General features: G+C 35.5%; 1 protein-coding gene across 8 annotated transcripts in view; it reads left to right on the top strand.

The window, feature by feature from the left end:
• The window catches only part of KTN1 (kinectin 1), a 111,634-nt gene that overhangs the window by 54,986 nt on the left and 42,950 nt on the right, over positions 1-13,698 (top strand). For all 8 annotated transcript variants that reach the window (XM_025295483.3, XM_025295484.3, XM_025295481.3 and 5 more), the window contains exons 10-18: positions 21-108; positions 2,657-2,823; positions 3,453-3,521; positions 4,781-4,818; positions 5,635-5,725; positions 6,099-6,167; positions 7,011-7,048; positions 7,194-7,275; positions 8,058-8,126. In XM_025295483.3, the coding sequence (XP_025151268.1) occupies positions 21-108; positions 2,657-2,823; positions 3,453-3,521; positions 4,781-4,818; positions 5,635-5,725; positions 6,099-6,167; positions 7,011-7,048; positions 7,194-7,275; positions 8,058-8,126 (711 nt within the window). The remainder of the gene's footprint in view (positions 1-20; positions 109-2,656; positions 2,824-3,452; positions 3,522-4,780; positions 4,819-5,634; positions 5,726-6,098; positions 6,168-7,010; positions 7,049-7,193; positions 7,276-8,057; positions 8,127-13,698) is intronic.

The following is a 13,698-nucleotide window of genomic DNA, read 5'->3' as shown; positions in this document are numbered from 1 at the left end:
CTGACTTATCCTTTCCCCAGGTTCAACTTCAAGAAGCTGAGAGGAGGTGGGAAGAAGTCCAGAGCTATATCAGGAAGAGGACAGCAGAGCATGAAGCAGCTCAGCAAGGTAAAGGGAAGAAATATTCATATAAAGTTACTATGTAATTCTGGGTAAAATTTCCGCCCTTCTCCATATGTGAAGAAAGTATAAATTGGCATTTTGGTTATAGCTCAATAAAAATAGCTTTTACACTTTGAATACTTTTATTTCTTTAACATTTCTTAGTGTTTTAAAAATAAGTCTCTACTGGTTTTGTCTGAGGTATTAAGTTGCAGATAAAATTATAGTCCATAAACAGGGTAGTAGGAATCTATGTGTGTTCCATTTCTGTGGTTATTCTCTCTCATTCCATAATCAGTTCTTTATTTAATTTTTTTTTTCTAAGAAGGACTCATTCCTGTATTGTGAAGAGAAAAATGGTGAGAGCATTACCATTCCAAGTAGTTGACTGAAAACTATCTACGTAATGCTAGCTTTCACTATTCTTAATTTGATGAATTCATTTAGGAGATAATGGAGCTTGTAATAGTGTGTTTTATCTCTGTCCCCCTTCTTCCCATGAAAGTGGTGGTGAGCCTATAGTAAATACAGTTCCAAACACAAGAGTAGATCATACAGAGTTTTGGCTCTGTGTTAGACCTTTGGTTTCCTCTGATATTTTTTACCCCTAGGCATTTCCCTTTGGTTCAATATTTAGATATGTCTAAGATATTTGAAGGCTTTTAAAAAATATATATGAAGTTTGTTGTTATGTTAAGCTATATTAGCTTATTTTTAATTAGTATGTTATATTTCATCAACAAAGCATTCGATTTTAACATTAGTTTGACTGTGTAACTCAATGTTGAGTCAAGATAAATAAAAGTACAGCTCTTGAGCAACGTTTTTAATTTCCTGAAGTTAATTATTGCTATATATATATATGATGATTTGTTTATTTTGCTGTCTAGGGTCTTGGTTGTGCATGCGGGACCTTCCTTGCATCATGTGGGCTCTTTCTGTTGTGATACACACACTAGTGTGGTGTGCAGGCTTCAGTAGTTGTGCTGCTCTGTGGTATGCTGTGTGGGATCTTAGTTCCCCCACCAGGGATTGAACTTGCATCCCCTGCATTGCAAGGTGGATTCTTAACCCCTGGACCACTAGGGAAGTTCCTCCTTTATATTTTTAACTTGCTTTATATTTTTAATTTGCTTGATCTTTGTTTTATTGTTTCAAATTTTACCTAAGGTTAAACTCCTTAACCTCTCTGCTTCCCCCAGCCTCTCAACATGTTAGATACTGGTGAAGCTCTCAGTTTTTCCTGAGGCTATGCCTTTGGAGTCCTCATTCTTTCTGCTCCAGTACTTGTTGCTTTCTAGATTGACGCTGAGCTGTCTTCTCAGACTTCCTTTAGTCTGTTTACTCTGTTTTCTGGATCCTATGTCATTGCCATCTTTTTCGCTTTCCTCCCTTATTTAATAGTATATCTTTTAGTTGCTCTATAAGAATATACCTCAAGGTACATTTCTTGAGGCTTTGAGTATCTGAAAATGTTTTTAGTCTTTCTACTTTAATGCTTAATGGGTAGTTTGGATGTGGAGTTCTAGATTGGAAATAGTTTTCCCCAGAGAATTTTGAAGGTATTAATTTGGTGTTTTAACTTCTCCTAATATGGTAAAAAAATATGCTCTCCTGATTCTAATCCTGGATGTTACCATTACATGTTTAATTTTCAAGAGTTCTTCCTTGAGTTGTGTTCCATTCTATTATTAGTGTCTTGTTAAAGAAGTGACATTATCTTAACTTTTCTTAAAACTATGTAACACACTCATATATACATTGTTTTTCTCTCTGTTTGCCTCTCTGTCCTTGGTGGTAGTGTGGTATGTTTTTGTTTGTTTTTTCCTCCCCTGTTTTAGAATTATTTGTCTTATAGAATGGGGAGGCAACTCTCATAAGTTTCTGTTTTCTTGAGCTTTTACTTTACCCTTCCTCATCTTTGCAAAGTCAGTGATCATCTCTCCATTTGTTTTATCTTAATTTCTTGTGATTTGGAGTTCTATTTATTTTCTAATTGCATCAAAGACTGTTTTTGTTTCTCATTTTCTTGTTTTGGGATTATTGCTAAGAATAGAAGTAGGCAGAAAAGTGTTAATTATTTCATCTTACACCAGGACATTTGTCAGCTTTTAGCATCTTTGTCTGTTCTTCAGGTATGAGAGTACGAGGAATTGACAAGAAATTCACTGAATAACTTAGTAAAACATCTTTGGGGAAATTAAGAATGTTTTCAAGAAATGATATACAGTTTTAAACATTCATGTACTGTTCAGATAACACATTTATTAATTATGTATTTTGTGTCAAGCCTTGGGCACAGCTCTGGATATAGAGAAAAGGCAATCTCTGATCTCAAAAAGCTCACTCTTTGGGAGAAGAGGTGAATTAGTACAGTGTGGCAGGTGCTGTGAAAAAAGGTAAGCATAGGCTGCTCAGGGGAGCCATATATAGGTGGGAAAGCACAGGAGAGATTCAAAAGGGGAATATTCCAGGGGAGATAAGCCTGCTCTCAAGGAGAGTAGCAGTAACCAGGCAAAGGAAGAAACCTTTGTAAAATGCAATGTTTTGTTAGATCTACAGAGTAAATTTGTGGCCAAAGAAAATGAAGTACAGAGTCTGCATAGTAAGCTTACAGATACCTTGGTATCAAAACAACAGTTGGAGCAAAGACTAATGCAGTTAATGGAATCGGAGCAAAAAAGGGTGAACAAAGAAGAATCTCTACAAATGCAAGTTCAGGTATCTAATTTTCCCTCTTTAAAAAATAATAAAGATGGGCAGTGGTTGGATGTGTCTTGTGTAGGAGAGAGAGGATAGCCTTCTTTATCCTAATTTTGGAGTGGGGATGAAAAATTTAAATTTAATCTTCGAGCAGTTGTCACAATATGGTCTGAATATGTGCTCAAAGATACCTTTACCGACAGTCTAATGCTTTTTGTATTAGATTAGGAACAGTACAATGTATTCTTAATTTCTGCTTTATAAATTAGCTCTGAGAATAGAATGCCTCATCATTGTTATTTAAAATGGTGCCTTTTGGAATCTTAAGTGAAGTCGCTCAGTCCTGTCCGACTCTTTGCTACCCCATGGATTGTAGCCTACCAGGCTCCTCCCTCCATGGGATTCTCCAGGCAAGAGTATTGGAGTGGGTTGCCATTTCCTTCTCCAGGGGATCTTCCCCACCCAGAGATCGAACCCGGGTCTACCACATTCCAGGCAGACGCTTTAACCTCTGAGCCACCAGGGAGGCCCTTTGGAATCTTGAGTACCTTTAAAAGATAAACAGATGTACCTGTAACTCATTTTGTTCATATACATTGGCATTTTTAATAGCACACTTCTTCCCTCTCCTTTTTGGTTTTTGAAAGGATATTTTGGAGCAGAATGAGGCATTGAAAGCTCAAATTCAACAGTTCCATTCCCAGATAGCAGCCCAGGTAATGGTGCTTTCTTATTGCTCGTCATTACTAATAACTTCCTAGCTGTGTAAATAATTTGAGTGCCTGTTCAGTGCCATGCACTGGATTAGTAGTTGGGTGACTAGTCAGTGAATCTCACCTGGCTGATCCTGAGTGGTAAGTGCTCTGATAATTATGTTTAGTGCTGTGAGGAAGAGTATGAAAGAAATCCAAATCTGACTAATGGGAAGGTGGGTTAGAGAGTTTTTAACCTTAGGAGGGAAAAAAATGTCCACCATCCTGTCACAAAAAAGGAGGAATTGGCCAAACGGTGTCAAGAATAACCGTTTATATATTAAATGTATTCATTAAATATTCACTAAACCTGTTGTTCTTTGGCATCATTGTTGTGTAACGTGATAGGTAGGTAGATGGATACAGATACATAGCCTTTAGAATATAAATAGTATAACATTAAGAAGAGAAGAGACTTTTAAATACTTAACCGGTTAGCTTGTTTCCATAATATACATACTGTGAATTTCAGTTTTTCAACTTAAAATTCTAAAAATTGTTTGTAGGAAAAGTAATAGAACAGAAGTCACTTTTCTGTGTGAAAAGTAGTTCTAACATTAAAAGCTTGTTTTTAAGGTTCAGGCAAGTTGAAAATCCCAAAACTGTAAACAGGTTTTTTTCCCTAATTGTTTTCTTTGTAGGAACTATTGTGTAAAATTAATTGAGAAAGAATTACATAGGTGTTTGTGTGTATATGAATGTTTGTGTGTATGTAAATTATTAACTCAAATTGGATTGAGATCTTAAGTTATAGCTGAGAGGTAGTTCTAGAAAATTTATCAGAAATTAAATACTTACCTTTGAAAAGTAGAGATGAACATGGGCTTTATTAAATGACTTGTTAAACTTAATCATGAATGGTATCATTTCATTACTAGGAATTTTTATTAAGGAGAAGCTCATAAATGAAAAATAGCCTTTGCTGCTTTTTTTTTTTTTTCCTGTGTACGTGTTGCTTGTCAGTTAAATAGTTTTCAGACCTGCCAACTTATTTCATTAGAAATGTCTTATGATGCTAATTCCCTAATACTGGAAGCTGTTGATCAAATTTACTTTCAGAATAATAGCTGTTATTTAGTGAACATTCATCATGAGCCAGCTACTTCCTTAACTTTATATACATTTATTTCTTTTAATTTTTAAAGCCCTATTGTGATGATTATTGTACAACTTTTGAACTTTCTCTTAAAGGCTTTTGTGTTGACACTGTTTTTCTTTCTTAGACCTCCGCTTCAGCTCTAGCAGAAGAATTACATAAAGTGTAAGCCTGCCTTCTATATTTCTCTTAAAATTGCTTAGTCATCACTGACATATCTGTTAGATTCTACACTTATGATTGATTTTATGTTCTAACTTGTTCAAAAATTACTCTCAACTAGATTTGGAACAACTTTAGCTCTTCTACCCCTATGCATTGTGTATTCTGTGTTTTTATGTCTTTGTCATAAAAAGAGTTGGAAGAACTCTTTCTTGCGGGCGTTAGCAGTTATGTGGACGAGATCACTGTGATTTGAGATTAGTGGAAGTTAGTTTTTGTATCTAATAAGTAGTTACACCTACTCTGTATCTAATTATGGAGTGGTTGGATGGCATCATTGACTCAGTGGACCTAAGTTTGAGCAAACTCCAAGAGATAGTGAAGGACAGGGAAGCCTGGCCTGCTGCAGTCCATGGGGTCGCAAAGAGTTGGACATGACTGAGCCATTGAACAACAACAATCTAACTATATGGTGATATGCCAAAAATAAAATTCTTTTTTTGTTATGTATTGTATAATTTGTATAGACATGGATCACCTAAGTTCAGAAGACCTGAAAAATGTTTTTGACATTACCAGGCTTGTGAGCTTAAATTATTAACTTCTTTGACCTCAAGTTTTAAAATAGGGGTATGTATTTTATGAAGTTGTAGTAATGCATGTGACAGTTAACTACTAACTGAAAGGGTCTATAGAGATTGAAGATACAGTTATATGAAAATTTACTCAAGGTTGATCATACTTGAGGCTTCTAATCCTTTAATTTGTGACTTAACTTCTGAATGTTTATTGACTGTACAAATCTATTTCCTTTTAAAGGATTGCAGAAAAGGATAAGCAGATAAAACAGACTGAAGATTCTTTAGCAAATGAGCATGATCATTTAGCAAGTAAAGAGGAGGAACTTAAGGTACAGTACTTCTTAACAATGGCTACAATACTTCATAGGCATTGAATTATCCTGATCTTGTCATCAGTACAAATGTCTGTGAAGCCTGGAAAATACTCTAGAATTCATTTGGAAATTGTCTCTTTTCGAAACTACAAAATCCTTTTTAGCCCTCTAAGAGGAGAAGTTCAAAGGCCTTTTCTCACATGATATTATTCATGATAATTTGGGAAATATGTTAAATAACAGGACTTGATAGTTTTCTTTCTGATAAGAAGTGGTAATTTGAGATATATGCTTTGAGACCTTTGCTTAGGTAGAAAAGAGACATTACACACCTTCAAATCTAATTTTATATTAAATAATTCTAATATTATTTTTCCTTTTGTTCTAGGACATACAGAATATGAATTTCTTATTAAAAGCTGAAGTGCAAAAATTACAGGCCCTGGCAAATGAACAGGTAGATCTTTATTGCTTTTAAGCATTTACCTTAGAATTAACAGTTTGTTTATACTTATTTTCATTGGTATCACAAGCCCTAGTTTTATCTATGTAGATAATAAGTATAATGGTTACCTGTGTTTGGCTGTGTGATGTGTTGTTAAAAGCCTCTTCTGTTTGACCATAACCCTCACAACTCACCTGAATGTTTCTATATTCATGTTGAAATTAATATTTGGTCCAAAGAAATTGATCACTTTTGAGTTATTGGTGAGTGAAGTGAAAGTCACTCAGTCATGTCCAATTCTTTGCGAGCCCATGGCCTATACAGTCCATGGAATTCTCCAGGCCAGAATACTGGAGTGGATATCTTTTCCCTTCTCCAGGGGATCTTCCCAACCCAGGGATCGAAGTCAGGTCTCCTGCATTGCAGGTGGATTCTTTACCAGCTAAGCCACTCAAGGGAAGCCCAGGAATACTGGAGTGGGTATCTTCTTCCTTCTCCAGTGGATCTTCCCAACCTAGGAATTGAACCAGGTTCTCCTGCATTGCAGGCATATTCTTTACCCACTGAGCTGTCAGAGAATTATTGGAGGACTTGATTATAACACTCATGTGCTGATTTGTTTTTGCCTTCTACCATCTAATCAGAAAAGGATGTAGCTTTTACTAGGATAAAAGTTGATCAGTGAGAAATAAAAAATACTAGACAGCAAAAATTATTACAGTAATGTATGCTCTTCATTTTACTATTAATATTTACTGTATATGAAATATAACTTTAATAAGTAAAATTAAGTAAAAGAATAGGTTTGAGTGCTTCCTGAGAAATAATAGAATTCTCATCTCATTCCCAATATAGGCTGCTGCTGCACATGAACTGGAGAAGATGCAGAAAAGGTGATTAAAGTATTGCTGTACTTTAGGCCATTCATACACTTATGTTGAAGTGTAATTGAAGAAAATATTACTGCTAATAACCAATAGTTGTGTACATAATTTATATAAGCTTTCTGAATGTATGAAGTATTTTTTTTTCTTACAGTATTCATGTTAAGGATGATAAAATACGATTGCTTGAAGAGCAGCTACAGTGTGAAATTTCAAACAAAATGGAAGAATTTAAGGTGTGTAATTAAACTTGTCAACTCAGCTTTCTTTGAACAAGCTTGTATAATTTTTAGTTGAAGTGAATTTAGAAATAACTACTTTTTATATATAATCACTCTGTAAAAGTATTTCTATAGTTTACTTGGGGACTTAATCTATAATTTTGACTTATCTGTTTTTATAATAGACTTTTGATATTTGTTTTGCCCCAACCTTTTCTCTACATTTTTTAGTTGATAGTTGGACGTGTTTTTATTTGCCTCTGTTGCTGATGTAGTGTTAGTTTCTGTTCATGGCCAAATATCTTGAGTATTATTGTAAAGTATTCTGATTGCATGGGTACATCTCTGCATGCAGTAAGATTTGCTTTTTTTTTTTTAATTTGTGTGTTTTTTTTTTTTGCTTAATAGTAATCCTGTAAGTACTCTCTTAGGAAAGCAGGGTTTCCCAGAATTCATTGGGACAAATTGTTAAACTTTTTGAAATACACATGAAAGGGTTCTAAGCCCAGTGTTAAAACATTTGGGATAAACCACATGACTGAATTAGACTACTTTTTAGATATCATCATACATGTGCTTTATACCATTACTGTATTCCTATACCATGGAAATAGATTCATTGAAACCGAAAAATGAAGCCACCATGAGATTTGCATTCTTAGGTCAGTATGTAATTCATCTCTCACTTTATAAGTGCTTATAGTAATTATACGGCTTTGATTTTTTAAAAACTTACTCAAATGGTTGCTTTGTTAATTTTTCCTAATAAAGCAGTAAATTGAGATTCTTTCTTTTAGATTCTAAGTGACCAAAACAAAGCATTACAATTAGAAGTTCAGAAGCTACAGACTCTTGTTTCTGAACAGGTACGGCTTTTCATGAATTATAAGTTAGAAATATCCAATGTATAACAAGGTATGGTTCTTCTTAAATAGTAATCAACTAATTCATTTTTAGGAATTTCGTTTAAATGTAGATATGTCTTTTAATTGCATTTCTAGTCATCTTGTGCTAGTCAAGTATCTAAATTGAGGAAAATTTACATTTTCTTCCTTAGAAGAAGCTAATATGAACCTGTTTATAAGCACCACCCCCACACCAAAAAAAAAGTTTAATAGGATGCATAAAAATAATTTCCTTAAATCAGTTTGATACATTTAGCTCTCAGGATAATAATCCTTGGTCTTTGGGAGCTTCAGTTTTTTCCTCTTAAACAGTGTGGATTCTTAAAGAGACTGTCTTTGAAACCTACTTTGTTGTTGTTTAGTTGCGAAGTCGAGACCGATTCTTTTTGTGACCCCCTGGACTGTGTGTAGCTTGTCAGGCTCCTCTGTTCATGGGTTTCCCGGGCAAGAATACTGGAGTGGGCTGCCATATCCTTCTGCAGGGCATCTTCCTGGCTCAGGATCAAATTCGAGTCTCCTGCATTGGCAGGAGGATTCTTGACTGCTGAGCCACCTGGGAAGACCTTGAAACCAGTACCGGCACTTAAAAGCAGTGATGATCAAATTGTTTAATTTTTCTAAGGCCTCTCATTCCAAGTCTTTTATATTGAGATTTTATTTACATTCTAAGCTTGTTAGAATTAAATGGGGGAGTTTATATGTAGTTGAATAGCCTAGTGCTTTGTGTATAGCAGACATCTTAAGCCTTAATTCCTTTCCTTTAGAATATTTATTTTTCCCATCTCATCTCCACCTGCTTCTGCCGTGATACTTCTTTTTGTATTTATAGCAAGCCATCAAAACTGTAGCAGCCTGAATAAGCATGGCTCCATAAACTCGCGCCCCAGGTGATGTCTGTTCTATGGCTATTCCTAAGAGTTGCATTCATATTCTTCTAAATATAATTCTTCAAATTCTGGTTTTTAAAAGTATTCTAGAAACACGTCATATTATATGACACATTAAAATAGAAGCCTTGCATGTTTCTCTATTACTGTTAAATTTGGACACATTTTATTAGAAGCTGAAATGTAATAATAGCACTTCCTTTAGCAGATGCCTGCTTTCTTTTTAAAATTCACATTTGTATAAGTACAAAAGTAGTATAACATTTTAACACCAAAGTTTGTAAAAAAGACAAAAATTATGCATAATGCTACCACCCTAATATAGTCTGGTATAATAACAATTAAAAAAAAAAAATTCACATCTATGCAGGTACTGAATTGGTGTAGGTGGCTGTGCCAAATGCTGTGGAAGTATCTTAGAAGTATTTTGTTAACATCCACTTGCTTGTCGAGAATTAATCCATTATTTCTTATTTTCCTTCCCTACTAAATATGATGTTAAGTGCTTTGCATATGCTTTATTACGTTATGCTGTATCCTTTCCAACTAAAGGTAATGGAAGAGAAAATGTTGAATGAATAATGTTTAGTGCAGGGATGTAACTTCATGCCAGTGTAATGCTCAATTGGTATTTCATTTTTATTCTTAAATCTTACTCCTATTTCCTTTTGTTGTGGTATGGCTTTTAACAAATGTAATATTTCATCAGTTTAAGATTTTTTCCTCCTTCTCAGTTTATCACCCGAAGGGTGGATGTATCTTAGTCTCTGGTTACAGTTTAATTGAAGGCATCTTTGATTTTTAGTGTTATTTAGTGTTATTCTCCCAGTTGTGAGATACAGCATTGGTGACTTGGATTAGATAAAATATGATAGATATTTTTTGGTTGTCTTAATTCTTATCCAGAAAAGCAGAATGTAATTCTTTTTTTGAGTTGGTTGTCAGAGATTCTGAAACATCTATTTTAATATGTAAAGTTTTAAACTTTCTAAAATTAATTTCATGGGAGGTAAAATAAATACTTAGAAACTCTTCAATCTGCCCTGCTGCTGCTGCTAAGTTGCTTCAATCGTGTCCAACTCTGTGCGACCCCATAGACGGCAGCCCACCAGGCTCCCCCGTCCCTGGGATTCTCCAGGCAAGAACACTGGAGTGGGTTGCCATTTCCTTCTCCACTGCATGAAAGTGAAAGTGAAAGTGAAGTTGCTCAGTCGTGTCTGACTCTTAGCGACCCCATGGACTGCAGCCTACCAGGCTCCTCCGACCATGAGATTTTCCAAGCAAGAGTACTGGAGTGGGGTGCCATTGCCTTCTCCGCTTCAATCTGCCCTAGAATTCCAGTATTAAAGGTGCTGGTGATTCTTACTTAGGTTTGAACAGAGTACCTGGATCTTTTCTTTTTAGTTTTATTCTGTGTTTAAAATGATACTCTTCATCAGTAGATAAGAGTAAAACCATTAGCCTTAATTTTTTTTCCCTTAAGATAACCTGATACCCTAAGAACTGCCATTCTAACATCTTACATAAAATTCCCTATCATATGTGTGAAGTTAATATTTTTTAAAATCCCAATTTCTTTCTTTTTTGGGGGGTTTGAATTGTATTTTATTAAAATACTTTTTATTGAAGTATAGCTGATTTAGACTTGTTTAAGTTTCTGGTGTACATAAAAGTGATTCAGTTATACATATATATATTCTTTACATTTTTTCATTGTAGTTTATTACATGATATTGAATATAGTTCCCTGTGCTATACAATAGGGTCTTGTTTATCTAATTTTCTTATTGGGTCAGGCTTCCATCTATAAAGCTTCTGTGTATTTTTAGATATTCTGTTAAATAACACTGAGCATGAGATGGGTTTTTTTTTTTTTTTTTTTTTTTAGTGAAGATGAGTTTTATGAAGAAAAGTCCAAAGAAGAGAATTCCATAGCCACATTTTAAAATTTATCTAAAAGAATTGTTTGATAACAAGGGAAACTCATTTTTTAAGATTTGCTCTTTGACTAATTTTTAGAATTTTTTCTCTTGTTCTGAAAACTCTTTAAAAAAAAAAAATAGTCTAGAAAGCATATGTAATGCTCAAAATCCTCCAAGCTAGGCTTTAACAGTACATGAACCGAGAACTTCCAGATGTTTAAGCTGGATTTAGAAAAGGCAGAGGAACCAGAAATCAAATTGCTGGGATCTGTTGGATCATAGAAAAAACAAGAGAATTCCATAAGAACATCTAATTTTGCTTCATTGACTATGCCAGAGCCTTTGACTGTGTGGATCACCACAAACTGTGGAAAATTCTTCAAGAGATAAGAATACCAGACCACCTTACCTGCTTCCTGTGAAACCTGTATTCAGGTCAAGAAGCAATAGTTAGAACCAGATATGGAACAACGGACTGGTTCAAAATTGGGAAAGGATACATCAAGGATGTATATTGTCACCCTGCTTATTTAACGTATTTGCAGAGTGTAAACCATGCGAAATGCTGGGCTGGAAGATGCACAAGCTGGAATCAAGATTGCCGGGAGAAATATCAATAACCTCAGATGTGCAGATGATACCACCTTATGGCAGAAAGCGAAGAAGAACTAAAAACCCTCTTGATGAAGGCAAAAGAGAAGATTGAAAAAGCTGGCTTAAAACTCAGCATTCAAAAAAGTAAGATCATGGCATCTGGTTCCATCACTTCATCGCAAATAGATGGGGAAACAATGGAAACAGTGAGAGATTTGATTTTCTTGGGCTCTAAAATCACTGCAGATGGTGACTGCAGCCATGAAATTAAAAGATGCTTTCTCCTTGGAAGAAAATCAATGACAAACCTAGACAGAGTATTAAAAAGCAGAGACATTACTTTGCTGACAAAGGTTCATATAGTCAAAGCTACAGTTTTTCCAGTAGTCATGTATGAATGTGAGAGTTGGACCATAAAGAAAGCTGAGCGCTGAAGAATTGATGCTTTTGAACTGTAGTGTTGGACAAGACTCTTGAGAGTCCCTTGGACTGCAAGGAGATCCAACCAGTCCATTCTGAAGATCAGCCCTGGGATTTCTTTGGAGGGAATGACACTGAAGCTGAAACTCCAATACTTTGGCCACCTCATGCGAAGGGTTGACTCATTGGAAAAGACCCTGATGCTGGGAAAGATTGAAGGCAGGAGGAGAGTGGGATGGCAGAGGATGAGATGGTTGGATGGAAACAGCGCTTGATGGACATGAATTTGAGCAAGCTCTGGGAGATGGTGAAGGACAGGGAAGCCTAGTGTGCTGCAGTCCATGGGGTTGCTAAGAGTTGGACACGACTGAGCGGCTGAACAATAAAAAAGCATATGACTGTGATGTTGTATTTTTGGTTGTTATTATGACTTCTGTCTTATCTTGGCAGACCAGAGAGCCAGCCATTTGGTTTTTCCCTCTGGTCATTTTTATTGTCAGTGCTAGTAAAAGAAGAGATAAAAGATTAGCGTAATTTAATTTTTTTCATTTCCACACTTCTTTAACCCCTTCCTACCCAGCAGTCAGAATTCCAAGTGACAGTTGAGAGATGAGCAGTTTAGTTATAAAAAAAATTTCAGTCCCTTTGCCCCATGGATTTTTATCCTGGAGGAAGAGGTTGAGCTTATTGCAGCAGAAACCAACAATGGTACCAAGTTGTTGTTTCTTTAGGTGTAGGAAGCAGAAAGATAACAAATACCAGGTAAGGTAACCTGCATATATACTAAAGAAGAAAAGACTTATGGACTGCAGCCTACCAGGCTTCTCTGTCCATGGGATTTTCCAGGCAGTAGTACTGGAGTGGATTGCCATTTCCTTCTCCAGGGGATCTTCCCGACCCAGGGATCGAACCCAGGTTTCCCGCATTGTAGACAGACGCTTTACCATCTGAGCCACCAGGGAAGTCCCCCAATTTTGTGAATAGATCACACAAATAAATCAGTCACTAAGATCTCATTTATTCAGAATAAAACAAAACTTTTTTTGGGTGGGGAATGTCCTGAGCTGTCTTTTTTTTTTTTTTTTTGAGCATCATGAGCATCATGGAAAAGACCCTGATGCTGTGAAAGATTGAAGGCAGGTGGAGAATGGGATTACAGAGGATGAGATGGTTGGAACAAAGGAGAACAGGATGACTTTTTATTTTTATTCTAAAACTTTTGTCAGATTCAGTGGAGCTTGGTGGGCTACAGTCCATGGTGTCACAAAGACTCAGACATGCGTGAGCAACTCACACACACACATACAACAAGATTATTAAGTAAAGATGGTAGAAGTAGAATATTTTTTTCTCTTTTGCCCTGCAGCCTTGTTGTATTTTATTGAAGAAAATTTCATTACTGTATAAGATGTAGTTTAGAAGATCATCCAGGGAGGAGGAAATTGGGTTGGATTAGATTAATAATATATAAAGTTAAAATACTGGATTGATACTAAATTGGGTCAGTTTAATACAATTGAATATTCATTGAGCAATTGACGAAGAGTACTTAAACTGTAACCTTGTTAAAGGATATCCAGTCCACTAAATTTTTACTGAGAGTATGCTAGGTACTGTGCTACAATGCTAAGGCTATAGAGATGAATAAGGCTTGATTCCTGCCTTTGAGAATATGGGTGGAGATAGATGTATACATAGAAAATTGTGATG

The sequence above is a fragment of the Bubalus bubalis genome, chromosome 11 (assembly GCF_019923935.1).
Source record: "Bubalus bubalis isolate 160015118507 breed Murrah chromosome 11, NDDB_SH_1, whole genome shotgun sequence".
Lineage (NCBI taxonomy): Eukaryota > Metazoa > Chordata > Mammalia > Artiodactyla > Bovidae > Bubalus > Bubalus bubalis.
Note: the sequence above shows the minus strand (reverse complement) of the source record. Positions and strands in the feature narration are given on the sequence as shown.